This window comes from Zophobas morio, unplaced genomic scaffold (genome assembly GCF_036711695.1).
Source record: "Zophobas morio isolate AGI-343-1 ecotype UQ-CSIRO unplaced genomic scaffold, CSIRO_AGI_Zmor_V1 ptg000017l, whole genome shotgun sequence".
Classification (NCBI taxonomy): domain Eukaryota; kingdom Metazoa; phylum Arthropoda; class Insecta; order Coleoptera; family Tenebrionidae; genus Zophobas; species Zophobas morio.
The window spans coordinates 3,024,857-3,046,978 of NW_026972122.1; the positions used below are offsets into that span (position 1 = coordinate 3,024,857).

Below are 22,122 nucleotides of genomic sequence, written 5' to 3' on the forward strand. Positions count from 1 at the left end.
AACCGGTCTTATCTTAGCAAGCACCTACCACACCCACCCGCCCTCTCTTTTATTGGAGGGTATCTGATTTGCCAAGTTAAGTTTTATCTTGGCAAGTTATTAGCCCTGCCCACCCACCCCCTGTTTTCTTAGCGGTTATCTCATTTGCCAAAATCAGTTTTATCTTATCAGGTACTAACTAGCAATGTTAAGAAAATTTTTTTAAAAGCACCAATAAGAGTAGAGTTTTATAAAAACAGTTTACCAAATACACCTCTCCCACCTGAACCTGTATTAACCACTCGGATTCAAGCAGCATTGTTTTATGCAGAACACTTTGATGTTTTAAAACAAGTCAGTAAATATATAATGGTTTTTTACTATCATTCTTATATTGAATATTTTCAGGTTGTAATGTCATTTGAAGCCACAGATGCACAAAGCATTAAAAAAGCTCAAGAATTCCTGAATAAAGCAAACGTTAAAAATGAACTCTTGTACATTAAAACTCACTTTAAAATTAAATTAGAAACTATAGGTTTAACATTAAACCAAAGTATGGAAATTGTGGAAAAAGTGTATACATCTTTAAAAAACACACCAGGAAAGGTGGGGGAAATGGTGTTCCAAAGATAATGTTCTCTATTAAAAAAGAATCCATACAATTTAGCATTTCAAATGTGATTTCGTCTTGCCCTGGGGCCTTTCCTGTCTTCAACTTGTTGATTGCTGTTTGTACTTCTTCTACTACGCTTCTTTGACTACGTATTTAACCTCACTGTTGATTGTTTTGTAAAAAATGTAGTCTTTCTTTTTTTTCACTAGATATTTCTTCCATTTTTGTTTCTTTTCTTTTATCTTATCTTATATGTCTGTCTTATTTCGTCTTCTTGCAATCTGTAACTTTTAAGGAATGTGTTTGTGTTGCATTTTCGAATTATATTTTATATTTTTTGAGCAAAAAAAAAATAATTAAAAAATACTTCAATCCTTGGTCCTAAATATAGGCCTTCAAAATTTAGTCTTTATTTTCAATATATCACCACATTTTAATTTACTACTTATTTTTGGATACATGAATTCAATCGGACCTTCACTTATTCTAAATACATAATTATATAAGTACATATTATGTCTTTATTTACCGTTTTCTTCATTATAATAATATTGAGGCAAATTTTAAATAAATGAAAATGACAATAGTGGCTAGTAGTTATATAGCGGGGCTGCCGGCACACTTTAACCTCAGTTGACCTGTCTCAAGTGGACAATGTGCAAGAACTGGTATGGAGGTTATAGAATAGGCCAGGTCAGCTGAGGTCAAAGTGAAGCAGAACCCCCATCACATAACTACTGTGACAAATGTTTCACCTTTCTTAATTTATCTACTAAAATCGATATTTTGTTTTAGTAAATGAACGTCAAATTGGTGTAAAACAAAATAAGTAGAAACTTCGACTTGAAAGATGAAATTATTGTATTTAAATTAATAATGATGTGAATAAAAACAAGCCACATTTACAACTAAACCTCATTACACATTTTTGTAGTTGAATTTAATGAGCTCTGTTCATGGGTAATGTTTACACAATATAAATGTAACGTACAAAGAACCCCTAAATAAAATAAAGTCAACTGGAATTTAAGAACGACACAGATTCCAATTGCGAAAAGACCGTAGGATTTGTTTTATAAACAGTCACCCAAATTGATTATTATTTCTCGGCAGTTGGTATTTATTTTTTCCACCAACGAAAAAAACACCGCTTCGTTAACTAATTCAGCAATTAAGGTTAACGAAAGTCCCGACAATTATTTAAATTTATGAGATCTCAAAAATTCTGTGACGCACATGTTTCAGCGTTTAACAAATTTCAGAACGAGTGTAATGTAGTCAATACCTAACAAACAACCAAAAAAAATTCAAATGCATTAAACAGTTCATTCGGTGACTTCACAAATCAGTTTGACACTATAACTTGTCCCCCAATTATTTTTCATAACTTTGACGTGACTTTAAATTAAATTCAAACAAAAAAGTCAGCATACTTTTGTAAAATCAATGAAATTTAATTACTCAGTTATTTGGTATTAGTGTATTAGAATCTAATGGCTATTCTACAGCCTCTTATTTGCACGTTTATAGTGATAAGTAGCGGGAAACACGAATGACTTCAAAACTGGTACAAGTAGGTACTTCAAGTTGTGTGTATCACAAACAAAAAACTGTTCACATGTTTCAGTAATCCGCTCGCTAAAAAAATATAAAAGTATTGCAAACCCTTTGACTTATTACTCGCAAGTGATATGTACTCACTACTTTGTCCACGAAACGTACTCTCCGCGACATAATTTTTTTTGTCAAGACGACTACCTAACTAACTAAAACACTATGCGTCGTATAATTTATTTACACGGGATCTGGGGCTGGTTCCCATGTCAAGAGCTGGAGGCTGGTCGATTTGGACACAGCTGCTGTAGAAGAGGCACGACCCATGCTTGCGTAGACTGGTATATGACGTGAAGCTCGAGATTTCATACTTCGTGTGTAGAGCTTTAGCACTTGGCAATTGCAGGTCACTAGCATGGCGATGAAGATGCCCTGGAGACCCTGTCCGACGTGATAAGCGATCCAAGCTGCTTCGGATTTGAAGAGTTTGCTCAGAGCGCCGAGAGTTACTACCAGACCCAGTAGCACCGTGATCTGCAATAAGAAGAAGAGTTATGATTAAAAAAAATCATTTGAGTATATTAATTTTAGTATACACTTTGTACCAGATAATAATAATAATGAGATTTATTGTCAATCAGAAAATACATTTCCAAATGTGACACTATCAATATCAAAATTATGTATTTATATTTTTATAGTATACGCAGGATGAATGAAAAATATCAGTACTGTGTTATACAACATTAAAAGATTTAAGGACATTATCAATAATGTGCAGTGTTAGGCGAATTTTTAGAAAAAAGACTTAAAGACCAAGCTAAACTAGAACTACAGTATTTAAGAAAATAAAATGAAATTTCATCTAGACTGGATTCAGATTTATATACTTTAGCATTATTTAATTTGTCTAATACAAGTTCACGAGTTATGACGATCAAAATTTTAGAACACCATTCTACGATTATTACTAGGCTTTGGATTTTAGGTCGTTAAAAAATGAATAAAAGGAGACATTTTTAGGTAACAAAATTGACTAATTAGGTTATAAAAACCTTAGTTTAGGTGAAAAAATGAATGAAAAAATATTTGCTCAACGAAAAAGCATACATCAAAAAATATATATATTAAAAAAACATTAAACAAAACATTATAGAAACAAATATTTTGTGTAACAAACAAAAAAATGATTAAATAAATAAACGATCTATAGTTACGTCCACTAATTCTAAGTTATCGCAAAAAATGGTGATCAAATTAATGCAAGTCGCATTTAACAGAAAATAACACATTAATTCAGGTATTTAAAATGAGTTACAAAAGCAAACTATATATTTCTCTAAATTTTCGATTGTAAATTTACACCTTTGATTGCTTAAAACACTCTTAAGTTTTGAAAACGTGCGTTCCACATCCCAAGAAGTGATGGGTGCAAAATTAAATATTGAACAATCTATGTTTTCAGTTATGTATGTATTGTTGGTAGCATTTCCATTACCGCAAATTATGTTATTTACTGAACACATGTTAAGTGTGTTATATTTTCATAAAACACTTTCAAATTAGTACCAGTTTTGATCATGTGAGAAGCACCATCTGATACAAACCATTTAACTTTTTTGTGTTCAGTTCCTTTTGGCCACAATAAAGCTACAAATTAACAATTAAATAAATTATAATAATTTCAATACTTAAAATTATCAATAGCACACCCAATGATTCGTCTATAAATCTCGAGATTGTGTTGCTATTAGTTTTATCAAGCTGCTTCAAAGCTAGTAGAAATGGACGGCCAGCTTTTTCAGAAGATAACTTTCCAATTACTAAATGGGCTATGCATCTTCCTAATCTGTACGTCGTCTGATCGACGCTAATCTATATATCATTATTGCCAATAGAATTTCTAATTTGTTTAATTACCTGTAAGTTATAAAATCCATGTTCAAAAGTTTTTAAATAAAAATTCTAGTGCTCACCATATCGGAAACTTTTGGTAAATATTTTTTCTCAGAGTGCTTTCTGAGGGTAAATGCCTTCCTGTATATTTATGCATAAAATTTTTAAACTCAGGACAACTAACTTTATTCCATGAAATATTTGCTGCGGTAAATGCCCTACATAAATCGGTGCAAAATTGCGTAAAATCATTGTCGGAACTAATGTTTAATAAAGTCTGTTTACTGGATTTATTCTTGTTCTTTTTATGTGCATCGTCACTGCAGTGTTGTTCAATGTGTGATTTTTTTTCGCACTGAAACTAGGAAACAAAAATGTGAACATAATTCAAGCTTCAGTATTTTAAATGTTTACTTACAACTTTTCCACACACTTTGCAGAATAACTCATTATCTTTGGTTGAAGAAGGAAATTGAAAATTAGTGTCCAAATTATTCCCTAACCATAATTTGATTTTATCTTTCATGGATGATTTTACATTAGGCATTTTGAGGATTCTTTACTGAATGCACAAAAATGAAAACCGGTCCCAGAAGACTCACTAACACGCAAAGACACTCAGTATCACTAACAATAAACTTCTAAAATAAAATGCGTTTTCAGAGATTCACCTCCTTCTGGCTATAATCTAAATGAAATGCAGGCCAGCGTTGTCAGTTGGCGACACCAACCCGTACCATTAAACTCAAGGGCGTTGTTTACAACCCATTTTTAAACAATCTGTCAGCCAAAGCAATGAATTCACGGAAAATCTCTATTGTGCAAGCACGTCCGCTTCGTTTGTCGTGGAATCCCATTTTAAGCCTTTTAAAATTTATAATTAGGTCGTTTAATTAACACTTTAGGTCTCTAACGGTAAATTAGGCATTTTAGGTAGTAATAAATGGGCGTTAAATAAACAGATTTTTTTAAATTCAGATAAATATATAAATTTCGCTGCAATGCCTGAAGTAGATATAAAAAGTCAAAAAACCTAAGATGCGAAGCCTAATTATTACTTAGAAAATGAAAACCTTGCAAATGTTTTAAAGTTATCTGAAGTATGGTAAATCGTCAGTCAAAATCTATGGTCTTAATATGTTTCCCCCCAAAAACGCCATGACGTCATCTCAAAATTTTGCTAGACAAATTGTATCTAAAATTTGAGAAAATATCATGAATCTATATTTGTTTTTCAATGCATTCAGATCTTTTAAAATTGGTCACACAAGAAGATGGATTTTTTTGACTGTACTTCAGGGGTGTGGGAAGTTCTGTCTTGGACCAATTTTTCTAAGGGTAAACGTTTTAATTTTAATCTACGAAAAACCAAGATTGCGATTACGTAGCTTTGTTTTGCGAATTCCAGGGAAAATAAATGGGTCTTTTTCGAAAATAAAAAGAGAAAGAATTGTCTAAAATTGTCCGTGAAGTATGTACAATTAATTAAACGAGTTAGGTGTCTTAGATAAACTATAAATGATTTTGGCCATTTTATTTCTCGCTATAATGACCCTTATAAGTTACAATAAAAAAAGAAGTGGATTATTAAACTACAGGTTAAGTAACAATGCTAATAAGTGTTTCCTTCAAATGAGATTTTCTTTACTCTTAAAATACATCCAATTTCGGTAGTTCCGGATATTATTTGTCTAATCGTAACAAAGTCGTCAACATACAAGTTTATTACAGAAGACAGCCGGATGGAAACCGGAGATTTACTTTTTCAGACAATAAGAACGTCGAGGAATCATGAAATTAGGTACACGTCTAAAGAAAAAAGTAAAGGAAAGTAAAAGTAAAAATCACGATGAAAATATTTTTCTCATAGAAACTTTGCCACCCCTTTTCATTTTCTTTTCAATAAATCTGAAATATGTTTTTCATGATTTATGTTGAAAAGTATTAATACCAAGTGCCACGTAAAAATTTACAATAGAAATTTTTTCCCGTACAAACTTCGCCATCACTTTTCACCCCCTTTGGGGTTAAATCTCGGAAAATGCTTAAATGCGTGTTTCATTCTTTGTGTTGACGAGCATTAATACCAAGTTTTAGGTAAAAATGTAAAATTGCAACAGAAATATTTGTCCCATACAAACTTAGCTACAACCTTTTTTACTCCTTAGGGGTTGAAATCTTGGAAAAAAATTATTTCATGGAAACGCTAGGAAAAGATTGTCTCAAAATTGTAAATCTGGAAGCCATTGAAAACTGTGTGAAACTAACCAAAGAAATTCCAGCATGTAATAATCATATATCTAATGTTCATGTTCATTAAATAATGCCAAAAATATTTACAAATGGCGGAATTCTATATTTCCTCAATAAATAACGTAACATTAAAACGTGTTTTATTTAAAAGCAAAAAAAAAACTATCAGGTGTGGGATTCGAACCCACGCTCCCTTTCGAGAATCAGAACCCCCAGGTCAACAACGCCGAACAAGGGGTCAGGTCAAACGAGGACAAGGCGATGACAAACGCTCGATAAAATGTAATGGGGCTCCTAACTCAAATTTCTTGAGCTAGAAGCCCCACTATATAACTACTTGTTTTATTATTTGCGTTAAAGAGCATTAATAGCAAGTTTTCAGTAAACATCTCCATAAAAATATTGTTCCCATACAAACTTAGCCACACCCCTTTTCACCCCCTTAGGGGTTGAATCTTGGAAAATGCTTAAATAGGGGTTTTATTATTTGTGTTGAAAAGCATTTATAGCAAGTTTCACGTATAAATTGTAAATTTACCGGAGAAATATTGTTCCCATATAAATTTAACCATCCCTTTTTAACCCTTTTGGGAATTAATTTCAAGAAATCGCTTCTTAAACGATGCCTCCAATATGCAGTGAACATCCTCTCCAAATTTCAAATTTCTATTATTAGCGGTTTGGACTGGATGTTGATAGCTCAGTCAATCGGGACATTGCCTTTTATATAAAGTCCAGCAAAAGATAAATGCAAATGACTCCAATTATGAGTATTGCCGCTGTAAATTGTCCAGTCGTTTTCGAAGCCGTACTGTGTGCAAAGCTGTCAATCAAAATTAGTCGCTACCTTTGTACCTTTCCAGGGCCGTATTTGTTTCTAGTAAATGCATTCCTAATGCGTAATGTTTTATTGCAGGTTGCGGTCTAATGTACTAAATGTGCCTCATAAAATAGTTGTATTTATCTTTTGCTGGACTTTATATAGATTCGTTTTTGAGTTATCAATTTTGGAGAATATAAACAAACAAATTTTGTCGATGTCGACGTTTCAAGACCGCTAAAGAATGAAAAAATAGGTCCTCCTTTCCGTCTCTTTCTCTCTGTGTCGTCTGTCCGTCGTCTGTCATCTGTGTCGATTTTTATTAGACAGATAATCTTGGAAATCACTGGATTAATTGTTATCAAATTTGATACTTATTTTATGAATATCGTGTGTGGTAAAACGCTAAACAAAATTTGAAATATTGTTACTACTGTTGGGCGGAAATAAACGAAAACGACATTTGAAGGATTTTGGAAACATTATTCTATGTATTCTATGGTGAAAGCTACAAGTAAATAGAAAGACTGGCTTCAATTAATTTTTAAAAATGATCGTTTCCTAAGCGAAATTTGTTGGCTGTTGAATATTTAATTATAAAGGTACTTTTTTCGTTCACATCAATACGTAACAAAAATTAACAACATAGTTTAATGTCCACAGAAGTAAATTTCGTCACCACAGAGCAACTTGCTTCTATGTGGAAATTTAATTGAGAATAAGCTGATTCAGACCAGGCGCAATAATTTTCTCTTCTGTTATCACATCACTCGTCAATCTAGATCCATAAATAGACTCAATATTTCTAGCACAAATCAGCAAATCAGTATGTAGTCAAAACGATAGGTAAAAGAGAGTTCAAAATCAAATAGACCATGATTTTCAAAATCCAAACACTTTGACACAAAAAACAGCAATATTTGAAACTGGGTGATTTTCCACGAAATATTTCTAAAAAACTTTCTAAGTATAGTCTTTATTTACTTCAATTAATTGTCACATGTTTAAATGTCACATTATACAGATGTCCCAGATAAAATTAGGCGGCCTTGTATCCTAAGAATGGTTACAAAGATTGAAATTCTGTAAACGCCATTGTTTTTAACTTGAAGGAGAAACTTAGTTTAGTACATTATAAATTTGACTTTCAAAAATATATAGGTATAAAAATTTGCAATTTTAAAAAATATAAGTTGGCGTCGCGACGCGATATGTGCCACATGTTTGAAATATACTAAATTAAGCTTCCCCTTTCAAACTAAAAACAATGACGTTCGCAGAATTTCAATATCTCTATCTGTTGTCAAGATGTTCACAGTGCAACGAACAGCAAATAAAGTTCCTAATCTATTCTTTAAATGGAAAGAAATATAGTAATCGACTCTAACGGATGACTTGCCAGTTTCATGTTTCTCGACGTTTCGTAACCTCTAGGGTCGTTTCAGTCTGTCTGCCTGTCTGTCTATCTGTCCATTTTCTGTCTGTTTATCTGTCTGTCTGTGTCTATTGTCCATTTTCTGTCTGTTTATCTGTCTGTCTGTGTCTATTTTTATTAGAGAGATAATACACGAAACCACTAGATCGATTGTTGTCAAATTTTGTACGTAAATTAGGAATATCATGCATATGGTAAAACGCTAACCCACTAAAAAATTGATAACGTCATGTGCAAAATTTGATGAGTTTTTACGTGTGATTTATCATTGCATTGATACGTTTTAGAATTTCTTATACACTTGCACTATTTGAATAAAAAAGCAGAACAAAGTAAAGAAAATTGTAGCAAAAAGAAATCTAGTATTAAGGGAATGGGTAAAGTACAAAAAATAGACAATAAAAGAGAGAAAATTGTAAAATTGGCTACGTGGAATATCAGAGGTCTCAATGAAGAAGGAGCGTTGAAAAAGTTAGTACGAGAAATTATGAAATATAGTTTTGATGTAGTAGCTATACAAGAAACAAAACAAAAAGAGAATCAAATAATAGAAATAGAAGACTATATATATTTTAATAGTGGGGATAAAAGCAAAATTAGAGGCACGGGCTTTATTGTGCATAAAAAACTAAAGCAAGATATATTGCAATTTCAAGCGATATCAGATAGGATGTGCTGCTTAAGGCTGAAAGAAAGGAAGATTCCAGAAGATTACGCTTATAAATGTACATGCATCAACGAAAAAAAACAGATATAGAAGTAAAAGAAGAATTTTATGAGACGAACGATAAGGAATATGGAAAAATAAAAAAATATGATTTGAAGATTGTATTAGGAGATCTAAATGCAAAAATTGGTCAAGAAGAATTGTTCAGACCAACGACTGGAAAATATAGCAAACATGAAGTTACAAACAACAATGGTCAGATTTTAATAGACTTTGCTGGAGAGAAAGATATGATGATAAAAGGTACATATTTCCAAAAGAAAAGGAACCTGGATTGCAGCAGATGGAAAAATTGTAAATCAAATTGACCATGTCCTAATTGAAAGAATGGAAGAAAGGAATATAACCGATGTAAGAAGTTATAGAGGACCAGATCTCGACACATACCATTTCTTAGTAGGTGTAAAAATGAAGTACCAGTAGCAAAAAACAGGAAGAACCAAGAACGCAAAAACTTAAAAACGTGTATTAGATTGAAAATTGAGGAGGAGAGGAAGATGTATTTGGAAATGGTGAATGATTGGGTAGCAGGTGAAAGGCAAGATACAGAAGATATAGAAGATTTATGGTTGGAAGTTATAAATGGATTAAAAAAAGCGTCATCACAAAGCACTCAAAAAACATGGAAGGAAAATAAAAACGAAAGATGGTTTGATAAGGAATGTGAAAAAAAAATTAGAAAAAAGGACAACTTTAAGATTGAAGGTATTAAAAAATGAAATAGAAGAAAATTTAATGGCATACAAAGAACAGCGAAAAATATGTAAAAGGCTCTTACGGGAAAAGAAAAGAAAATATAAAGAAAGACTACTAGACGAGATAGAAGAAAACTACAAAAATAAAGAGATAAGAAGTATGTACCGAGGATTAAAACAAGAAAAAAACGGATACCAATCAAGTTCGGTGTTCTATAAAAACGAAAAAGGTGAGCTGGTAGGAAAGGAAGAAAAAATTTTAGAACTCTGACAGAGGTACTTGGACGAACTCCTAAATGGGGAAGAAAATGGAGGAATGATAGAAGAAAATTTAAACAAAGAAGATATACATGGTGAAGAAGAAGAGAAAGCACCAAGTCTAAGAGAAGTAAAGGAAATAATAAAGAAATTAAAAAATAACAAAAGTCCGGGAGAAGATCAAATAACGGCGGAATTACTAAATTACGGGGGAGAGAAGCTAAAAGAAAAGATACAGAAACTTTTAGAACAAATTTGGCTGCAAGAACAAATGCCACAAGATTGGAACGAAGCTATTCTCATTCCAGTACATAAAAAGGGGGATAAGATGAAATGCTCCAACTATAGAGGAATAGCACTCCTGAATGTAGTCTATAAAATTCTTGCCTCGTATATAAAAGACCAAGTAATAAAAAAAGTAGAGAAGGAAATTGAAGAGTACCAAGGTGGCTTCAGGGCGAACAGATCGGTAGTGGACCAGATATTTACACTACGTGAGATACAAGCAGAAAGTTTTGAGTATAAAAAAGACACTTTTGTGTTATTCTTAGATTTCAAACAAGCATATGATAGAATCAAGCGCCAAAAGTTATATGAAGCTCTAAGAGAACTAGGTATGAAAAACAAGCTAATAAAGATGATAAAACTCACCTTAAAAGACACGGACAATAGAGTAAGAATCAAAGGAAAATTGTCAAAAAAATTTAAATTGAAAGAAGGATTACGGCAAGGGGACCCCCTCTCGCCAATTCTATTTAATTGTGCGTTGGAATACTTGGTTAGGAAAGCCAATTTGAATAGATCAGGGTTGCTATGTCACAAAAGTCATCAGTGTCTAGCTTTTGCTGATGATGTAGCAATTTTAACAAAAAGTAGGACAGCACTACATAAAGCTATGGCAAACCTGGAAGAAGAAGCGCAGAAAATGGGGCTGCAGATTAATGAAGATAAAACAAAACTAATGACATGGACTGAGAAAGAGTACGATAGGCTAGGAGAATTAAGAGTAAATACAAATACAGGAAAAACGTATCGCTTCAAGGAGGTGGAAACATTTACTTATTTGGGCACAGAATTTTATAGGAAACCAGACATGACAAGAGAAATCCAAAGCAGAATAATGGCCGGAAATCGTAGTATTTACGCAGTTAGGAACATTATGAACAGAAATTCTTCAAGAGGTCTGAAGTTCAGGGTCTACAAGACAATTATTCGTCCCATTGTAATTTTCGCAAGTGAGACATGGACACTAGGAATAAATACACAAAAGATGTTGAAGATATGGGAAAGAAAAGTACTCAGGAAAATATATGGAGGGAAAAAAAACAGAAGATGGATGGGAAAGAAGAACAAAAAATGAGTTGGCAGAGTTATATCATGAACCGAACATAGTGGCAATTGTAAAAGGACAACGATTAAGATGGTTCGGACACGTTATGAGAATGAAGGAAGAAAGAGTACCCAAGAAAATTTTGGAAAGTGGTATAGGAGGGAAACGTCGACAAGGACGACCAAGAACACGGTGGAAACAAGATGTACTAAAGGACATAGCAGAGGCGAATTTTGCAAACTGGAGGAAGAAACTTAAGAACAGGAAGGAATGGCGAGAAGCAATCAACCAAGCCATGGACCAACTTGGCCTGGAGTGCTAATTTATATATATATACACAGTGACTTAAAAAAATTAATAAAGGAGACAATTTATGTATCTACTATATACTTATTATATACCCTAACATTATCGGGTAGATGGTTAACTGCTTAATTTTAGTGTTTAATATGTATGAATTATAAGTGAAATTTTTTTAATGTTATTGGAGACATCGCTAATCAAAATTAATCCCATTTACTTATGAAAAAAATCAAAATTTGCCTATTCATCACCACCAAAATTTTAATGACGTAATTCAAAGTTTGTTAAGTAAATAATATTTAACACATGCTTCCATACGTGTGGTTAATTAATCCACCCATATTTTTCTGAAAAATAAAAAAAAAATCCATTTTTTTAATCAAAGAATTAAAATTTGATTACCAACTAGTCAATTAGTGCAGAAATTTGCAATTTTAATAAATTCCCATGTACTATAATAAGTGAACACACTTTTTGACCCTGGAGTTTGAATTATCGCTCCTTTTTTCCACTTTATCGCAACTTTTTGTCTTACCACAATCTTTGTACTATTCACTAGAAACATTTAAAAATTCACAGTTAACGCACCTGGAGTGACGTTTTGTGATTGTTATTTTACTGTGTTATATAACTGAAACATGTCTGGAGAACTAGAAGAAGAACCTTTCATTCCAGAATATATGCATCTGGCCAATTTGTTGCATATAAGCGCTCCAGAACTGTTGAATAGGTTAATCACCGAGTCTTCACTCCTCCACGTCGTCAGTTACTCAGTAAGTTCAATTTCGCCCTATCAATGACCTACGCCACATTCTTGCACTATTTTAGAAGTGCCGCGAGGGCGAAGAAAAGAATTTCGTGATTAGTCCTTTTCTGGTAAATATTATCCTTCTCTCAATGCACCTAGGAGCAAAAGGCGACACCTTGAACCAAATCCAAGTGGCAATGGGACACACAAACATCGACAGAAAAAACCTGAAACGTACAGCCAAAGCCCTGCTTCACGTGCTAAAGGATGAGGACATCTACGTCTTCGCATCCGCCCAGAAGATATGCGTGACAAGCGCGAAGGACCTTAAGAAGAATTTCAAAATTGTAGCAGAAGGCGTTTTCTACATCGACGTTGAAAGCCTGGATTTCAGAGACGCAGAAAAAGCAGAAGAAAAGATAAACACGTGGATAAGAAGTGAAACCCCGGGGGTTGTGCACTGGATGGTGCCTCCGAGGCTGCTAACAGCCGACTGCAACATGGTTGTTGTCAACACGGTGTACTTTGAAGCAGATTGGAAGGTAAGGTTCAAAGAACTTCACACGAGTAGACAAGGATTTTCGGTCCGACCGGACTACGACGTGGAGGTTGAGTTTATGCACTCTCTTGCGTACTACCAGTACTACGAAACCCCAGAAGTGAACGCAAGGTTTTTGAAACTGGCCCTAAAGGAAGACAACTCGTTTCTGATCATTGTTCTCCCGAACGAGAAATTTGGTTTGGCTGATATAGAAAGCAAAATGGATGCTATTATCAGCGTACCGGATGAGCAGTTCAGATTTCAACATGTAAAAGGAGCGGTGCCCAAATATATCATTTCAACTATAATAGACTGGAGAGAGACTCTTATGGAGGTTCGTTTTTTTCCATTTTAACGTCTTTTGCCAGTTGGTTTTATTTTAGCTTGGTGTCAGGAGATTGTTCACAGAACATGAAGCACAGCTACAGGAGATCGCTGGAGATCCTGGAGCTCTTCACCTAAATCATCTTATACAGAGGGTTATAATCAGAATTAATGAGAAAGGAGTGGATTCGGATCCGACTTATTGTTGTAAGTAGTGAAACTATCGCTATCAGGGTGTTGTTTGAAGATGTTGTGTTTTAGCTCAGAAGAATATACCTAGGCCTTGCCTCCCATCATCACAGGCTAGAGAGTTTATTGCAGATCACCCCTTTTTGTTTTACATCAAACTTAGAAATGTAATCGTCTTCATTGGAAGACTTACCAATCCAACTCGTACCGAGGAGGTGGTCTAATGTCATGTTGAGTAAATTTTAGAGTATATTGTCCTTGTATTATCAGTTATCATTTAAACTCTGTTAGCTATTGTCTAAAATGTTTTCAAAAATTTGTTTATTATCATTGTTATCACATTTATTGCTTTAATAAATATAATTTTTGCAACTATTCTTCGTGTCTTTGATTTTTTTTTATAAATCTTTAAAATTTGATTAACTCCTAGATCAGCGAAAAAGCGTTTTTGATATTTTTGACACGACTAAAAAAAGAGAATGAATGTTATACTTAAGCTGCATTATTTTTAGAGACAAAAATTTGTAGTTTTTCATAAAATTTTTATTCTCTTTGCATATAGTCATAAAACAGTGGCACTATTTTAACTCCTGTGTCAGACGCTTTGAATTACAAATTTCCGTCTTTCCGGTTTATTACAAATTGAGCATTCCGTATTTTATTACTCGCGTTCTAAAACTTGTATCTACATGAACTTTCTTTGGTGTCGGCTCTACTCAGATTTAATCAATTTTTCATTTACCACAAGACGAGAGTACAGCATTTCTCCAGAGTTTTTTTTTTTTAGTTCCCGAGCGTAAGCTGCCGAAGTCTGTTAAAAGGGTCGTTTTATCGAATGTTTAATTTTATATTTCCTCGACGTTTCGCAGCTCAAAGAATCAAAAACGTCGGGCTGTGTCGATGAATGTCTTGTGATTTATTGAACAAGTAATTTTTAAAACCGCTGTTTTTTTCTAAGCAAAGTTTGTGGAACAACAATGAAAGTTAATTTCACTTCGAATTCTAGAATATTTTAAATACAGACATCAAATAAGTTCAATTACGTGAAAAATTGTTGTTTTTGGCGTCCTGAGCGTAAGCTAAGGAAGTCCATTGGACGACTTGCTACTTTTAGTTTTCTTGACGTTTCATGACACCTATTGTGTGAAACCGTATAGATAGTAAAACACTAACCAAGATTTGGTTAAATATGCCCACCAACAATAGGATAACGTGATACCTAAAATTTATGAGTAAATATTATTTCAGTTTTATAAAGTAAGAGAATCCTTCACATGTGGTTCATGAATCCGCGTTCAGTTTTTATTTTTGACAACCAGATTTTTTGAAAAAAATGTCAAAATTGTAATTTTGACATTTTGCAATTTAATTTTGAAACTGAATAACCAAATGCTCTGAAATCCTGCAAACGTTTTAAAGTTAGCGTAATCATGGTAAATCGTTAATCAACATTTATTCCTTTATTCATTTATTGCAAACACCAAAATTTTTTTATATCAAAATTTTTCGCTTATTTATTTTCTTTAGTTTTTAGTTTTTCCATTTTTCAATGTTTCGGTTTCATAATTTTTGGTTTCTTGAATTTTTCAATTTCTAGCTCTGCTTTCAAATTTTTCAATTTTGTTCGATTTGTAGTTTTTAAAATTTGGAATTTTTTCTTTTTTCGATTTTCTGATTCTTAGTTTTTTTGTATCATAATTTTTCGTGTTTTCATTTCCTTTGTTTTTTCAATGATTCTTACAGTTTTATAACTTTTTGTTTGTTCAGTTTTCAAATTTTCAGTCTCCAATTTTTCAACTCCTCGATTTTCCAATTTTCAAATAGTATTTGAATTTTGTATTTTTTTTGATATCTACATTATCGGATTTTTCGATTTTTTAACTTTCGCTATAACAATATTTTGGATTTTCAATTTTGCACTTTTCCGAATTTCAAGTTTCTCAATTTTTAATTTTAAATTTTGGAATTTTTTTGTTTCTACAATTTTTCAAATTCTTGATTTTCTCAAAAATGAGAAGGTATGCATTTTTTCATTTTTGATTTTTAAATTTTACAGTTCTGCAGTTTTTTCACTGATTTTTAAATCGAAAAGTTGATAAAATTGAAAAATGGACAAATCGAAAAAATAAAAAAATGGAAAAAATTAGAAAATCGAAAAACTGAATAAACGAGAAATTGGAAAATCAAAACATTGCAAATCCAAGAACTGAAGAAATTAAAAACTAAAAATCGAAAAAAAAAGATCGAAAAATTAAAATCAAGAAAAAACGAATCGACTCGAAAAATTGGAAAACCCAAAAATTGTAAAAACCGAAAAATTATGGAATCGTAAAAACTGTAAAGTCGAAAAACTGTAAAATTGGAAGTTCGAAAAATTAAAAATTTCAAAAATTCCAAATCGAGGAAATGAAGAATTAAAAACTGGAAAAATTAAAATCTGAAGACTCGTAAAATTGCAAAATTTAAAATAATTTTTAATAACATCCAAAAGTTGGAAAAAGGGAAAATTGAAAAAATAAAGAAAATAAAAAACCGAAACAAAAAATTCCAAATCGAAAAACTGAAGAATTGAAAAACTGGAAAAACTAGAAACTGAAAACTTATGAAATTGCAAAATATAAATTTAGAAACACCCAAAAGTTGGAAAATCGAAAAACTGAAAAATTTAACAATGAAGCAAAAAAATGAGGAATTGAAAAGATTGCAAATCGAAATATTAAAGAAAGGAAAAATTAAATGGATAAATTAAAAATTATAAAGTCGAAACGTACGTTGAGAAATCATAAAATAAAGAAAACAACAATCTGAAACGAAAAACTGCAAATACAAAATTTGAAGAAATGAAAAACTAAAGAATCGAATATTAAAAATTTAAAACTACAGAAATTTTAAATCGAAAAATTTCAAAATCTAAAATTTGAAAGAAATTTGAATTTTTCCATTTTTTTGAGTTGAAAAGTTGAAAAATCGAAAAATTAAAATATCGGAAATAATTGAAGAAAAATGAGAAATTATAAAATCGATAAAATGTGGAAAATTGAAAAATTGCAAATCGAAGAACTGAAAAAACGAAAAATTAAAAATCAAAAAACAAAAATTGAATCGAAAAATTGGAAAACTCAGCAATTGGAAAAAACGGAAAATTAGTAATCGTTAAAATTGTAAAGTCGAAAAACTGTAACATTGGAAGTTCGAAAAATTGAAAAATTCAAAAATTAAAAATCGAAAATCGAAAAAGTGAAAAATCGAATAAATAAAAAGATCCGGAGTAATAAAATTGAAACGTGAATAATCTAAATTCTTATTAATTAAAATTAAAATTATAATTATTATTACGTATTTAAAATCACTAATTGAAGAAAATAAAAACTGAAAAATCGAGAAAATGAAAAATCTAAAATTGGAAAAACGAAAAATTAAAAAATCTAAAAGATGGAATACCGAAAAATTGAAAACCGAAACTTTGAGAATCGAAAAAATTGAAAAAAACAGAAACTGAAAAATATCACACTGAAAAAAACGAAAATTATGTATAATTTTTGGTTGTAACCAGAACATTGAAAAATCTACAAATTTGGAAAATAAAGAAAATAAAAAACTGAAACAAAAAACTGCAAATCGAAAAATTGAAGAAATGAAAACCTGGAAAAATTAAAAACTGCAAAATCTAAAATTAGAAACATCCAAAAGTTGGAAAATCGAAAAACTGAAAAATTTAACAATGAAAACTCGTGGGGTTGCATGTGGTAATATTAAAGAACCCAAAAAATAAGCAATTGAAAATCTGCAAATCGGAATATTAAGGAAACGAAAAAAAAAAACATTAAATTAATAAAACGAACATTATAAAACCGAAACAATGAAAAATTGTAAAATTAAGAAAATAAAAATCCGAAACTAAAAACTGCAAATATAAAATTTGAAGAAATGAAAAATTAACGAATTGAAAATTAAAAATTGAAAACTACAGAAATTTTAAATCGAAAAACTGCAAACTCTGAAAATTGAAAAAATTGTTAAAAATTTTCATTTTATACCTTTTATTTTTTTCATTTTGGAATTTTTACATTTTTTTCAGTTGAAAAGTTGAAAAATCGAAAAACTAATATATCGGAAAAAATTGAAAAATTGGTAAATTGAAAGAAATTAGAAATTACAAAATCGACAAAATGGAAAATCGAAAAACGGAAGAAACGAAAAATTAAAAATCGAGAAACTTAAAAGCAGAAAAAAAATTAATCAGAAAATTGGAATGAAGAAAAACGAACCGAATCGAAAAATTGGAAAACCCAAAAATTGTAAAAATCGGAAAATTATGAAATCGTTAAAATTGTAAAGTCGAAAAACAACACTAAAAGATCGAAAAAATGAAAAATCCAATAAATAAAAAAATCCATAGTAATAAAATAGTGAATAATTCTACATTATTATTAATTAAAATTAACATTATAATTATTATTAGATATTTAAAATTCTAGACAAATTGCAAATCAAAAATTGAACAAACGAAAAATTGAGAAAATGAAAAATCTAAAAGTTGGAATATTGAAAAATTGAACACCGAAAAATTGAAAACCGTAACTCTGAGAATTGAAAAATTGAAAAAACCAATAATTAAAAAAATACGCACTGAAAAAAAATTATAAAACCAAAACAAAGAAAATAAAAACCGAAACAAAAAATTCCAAATCAAAGAACTGAAGAAATGAGAAACTGGAGAAATTAAAAACTGTAAAACTCGTGAAATTGCAAAATCTAAAATTAGAAACATCCAAGAGTTGGAAAAACGAAAAACTGAAAAATTTTACAACGAAACAAAAAATTAAGAATTAAAAAGTTGCAAATCGAAATATTAAAAAACGAAAAATGAAATTGATAAAACAAATTATAAAATCGAAACGCTGAAAAGTCGAAAAATTGTAAAAATAAAGAAAATATAAAAATACAAAATTTGAAGAAATGAAAAACTACAGAAATTTTAAATCGAAAAATATAAAATTTTCATTTTATACTTCTTCATTTTTTCATTTTGCAATTTTTCCATTTTTTTGATTCGAAAAGTTGAAAAAGCGAAAAACTGAAATTATTGAAAAACTAAAAAATCGGAAAAAATTGAGAAATAGTAAAATTGAAAAACGAAGAATTGCAAAATCGAAGAAGTGGAAAATGGAAAAATTGAAATCGAAGAACTGAAGAAACGAAAATTGAAATATTGGAAAACCAAAATTCCAGAAACTTAAAAATTGAAAAAATCAATTACATATTCGAAAAATTGTAAACAAGAAAAAACAAATCTATTCTTGAAAATGGAAACTCTAAAACTTGTAAAATCGAAAAATTATAGAATCGTCAGAATTGTAAAGTCGAAAATCTGTAACATTGAAAGATTGGAAAATTGAAAAATTAAATATCGAGAAATTCAAAAATTAAAAATGGAAAAATTGGAAAATCCAGTAAATGAGAAAGTTCTAAAATCCAATAGTTCTTCTTCTTCAAATTTATGAGTGTAAAAAAAGTGAATGTACTTAATTAATTAATTAGACAAAAACAATTAAATTTCATTTTCTTTTAATCGCTGATGCAGTAATCTGAACGTGCAAATAGTCGAAATCTTTAGAAATGTAGACAAAAATAATAGACATAACATAACAATTGAAAAACGGAAAAATTCTAAAATCGTAGAATTGAAATAAACTGATTTTTGTTAAATTTATAATTATTATTACGTATTTAAGAAAAAACTAGAAAAATTTCAAATCGAAAATTGAAGAAACGAAAATTTAAAAAATCCAAAAGTTGGAAAATCGAACAATTGAAAAAATTTAAGTTGAAAGAACAAAAGTTATAATATCATTGAAAAATCTAAAAATTATAAAAATCAAAGTAAACAAAAAGCCGAAACGAAACTCCAAAAATTGTAAATCGAAAATTTGCAAAATCGAAAAATTGACAAATTGAAAAATTGACAAACTGAAAAATTTAAACTTGAAAAAAAATGAATTTATCGAGATTACAACAAAACAAAAATCGCGAAATAACCTTAGACAATTTTTTATATTTAAAATTCTTGACAGGAAGGAAATCTTGTTCGCAATAAGAGACAAATTGACTCTGAAATCACCAGCGTACAAAAACCGAGGCTTCTTTCCTCGTCTTATCGCGCTTTTTGGCACCTTATCAGACCACGACTCCTGTTTTTGTTCAGTGTATTACTCATTTGAATCATTTCAAAGCCACAGTGTATTTCAGTAACGTGTTGTGATTGTTAAATTATTGTCTTTATAATGTCTGGAAGTTCAAGTACGTCCAAAAAAGCAAAATCCGAGTACATCCCAGAAAATGTGCTCTTCGGTAGATTACTGCTGAAAAGTGGTCCAGAACTAGTGGGCAGACTAGTTACCAAGCCAAAATTTCTAACTCTCACCGGCTACGAAGTAAGTAAACAAATTCCCACTTTTCATACTAACGACTTGTGCACTTTTAAGAGACTCCGAAGCAGAAATGAAGAAAACTTTGTAATCTGTCCTATTCTGATAGACATTATCCTCATGGGAATCCGATTGGGTGCAGGAGAAGAAACCGCTAACGAAATCAAAGTCGCGTTACAACACACAGCCATTGATCGTCCAGAGCTGAAACGTACAGCCAAAGCCCTGATCCATGTGCTGAGAGAAGAGGACCGTTCGTTGTATCAGTTCTACTCGATACAGAAGATGTTCGTGAGAAGCGGACATACCATCAAAAGGAACTTCAAGATCTTGTCAGAGGGAGCTTTCTATCTTGACATCGAAGCCCTCAATTTTAGAGACGTAGCGAATGCTGAGAACAAGATAAATCGGTATGTAAATAATCGGACTCTAAGTGCTGTAGAAGGAATTGTGCCTTCGGGGCTACTGAGCAGTGAGTGCAAAATCGTCATAGCCAGCAGTGCCTACTACTGGGCGGAGTGGGACGCCGAGATCAATAGAGCGTACACAAACATACAGACTTTTATGTGTAGACCAAATTATGCTGTGCAAGTCGAATTTATGCATTCCGTTGCATCGTACGGTTATTTGGACTGTGAACCATTAGGAGTAAGATTTTTGCAAATGCATTTGAAAAACAAACAAGGAGCTTTGATAATCGCTCTTCCGAGAAACACATTTGGTTTGGCTAGGCTTGAAGAGAATATTGAGGCTGTTCTAAACGTATCTGATAAAGATTTCAAAGACAGACGAATGAGAATAGCTATGCCAAAATTTGTCATTTCGACAACACAAGACTGGAAAGAGCTTCTCATGGAGGTTGGTCCATTTAATACGTTAACAACAGTTGATTGTCTGATTGTATTTTAGCTCGGCATCACAAAACTATTCACAGAGGGTCAAGCAGAAATCAGTGACATCGCTGGAGAACCGTTTGATCTTCACGTTAATCACTTGCTCCAGAAAACTGTGATTCGAGTTATTGAGGATGGAATTGAAACAACTACTGTTTATTTTCGTAAGTGCTACATTGTCCTCGAGGAATGAATGCTTAGTGTTTGTTTGTTTATTTTAGCGCAAAAGATGAGACCTATACCGTATGTCGTAGCGGAGGATGCTCTGGACTTTATTGTTGATCATCCGTTCATGTTCTTCATCAAAATCAGAAAAGTTATCGTTTACATTGGAAGACTTGTGGATCCGAGTCGTGCTGATGAAGTTTATTAATCAAGATATTTTTATGTGTATGGTTTTGTAAATTTTAGTGTATTTTGTTTGTAATGTCGTTTTAGTGTGGGTTGGATCATGTGTTGAATGTTTCCAGAAATTTATCCGCCAGTGTTTTGGTGTTAAGTATTTACCTCAATAAATAACATTTTTTTTGCATATTTTTGGGTTTTATTTCTGAGAATTTACAGCGTGTTAGCTTGTCGAAGTTTCATAATAAGGGTAAGTACTTAGTGTCACGCTTCTAATATACGACGTTTGTGTCTATTCAAATGATGTGGTTCCTGGTAATTTTATTGTTTTTACCGAGCGCAAGCAGAGGAAGTATAGTAATCGAGTCCATCAAACGAATGGTCACATTTATGTTTTCTCGACGTTACATGACCCCTTACGAAAAAAGTGGTCTCCCGTTTCCGTCTGTCTGTCTGTCTGTTTGGTGTATGTACTCATTTTTATTGGACACGTAATCTCCAAAATTGCTGGACCGATTGTTGTCAAATTTTGTGTATACTAGAAATATCATGTAGAATAATTTTGGTTGGTAATATAAAAAACTGTTCTGGACGAGAGGGGTTTGAAGGAAGGGGCAAGAATGCCGCGTGAGGGGAAGATGGAGGAAACTGTAACACAAAGGGTAAAGGAGATAGAGGGGTCCTTGCCGGCGTGCCTACTTTTAGAGTCGAGTAGAGGTGACAAGGGGATGATTGACCAGGTGTTGGGATTTTGGGGCAAGATGGAGACCATAGCATTGGAGGTAGCG

The 22,122-nt window shown here is 31.7% G+C and overlaps 1 protein-coding gene across 1 annotated transcript in view; it reads right to left on the reverse strand.

Moving 5' to 3' along the window:
* Positions 1-1,967: 1,967 nt before the first annotated feature.
* Positions 1,968-22,122, reverse strand: part of LOC135130591 (latrophilin-like protein LAT-2) — a 204,977-nt gene continuing 184,822 nt past the window's right edge. The window contains exon 6 of the mRNA XM_064057996.1: positions 1,968-2,683. Within this exon, the coding sequence (XP_063914066.1) occupies positions 2,390-2,683 (294 nt within the window). The 3' untranslated portion in view covers positions 1,968-2,389. The remainder of the gene's footprint in view (positions 2,684-22,122) is intronic.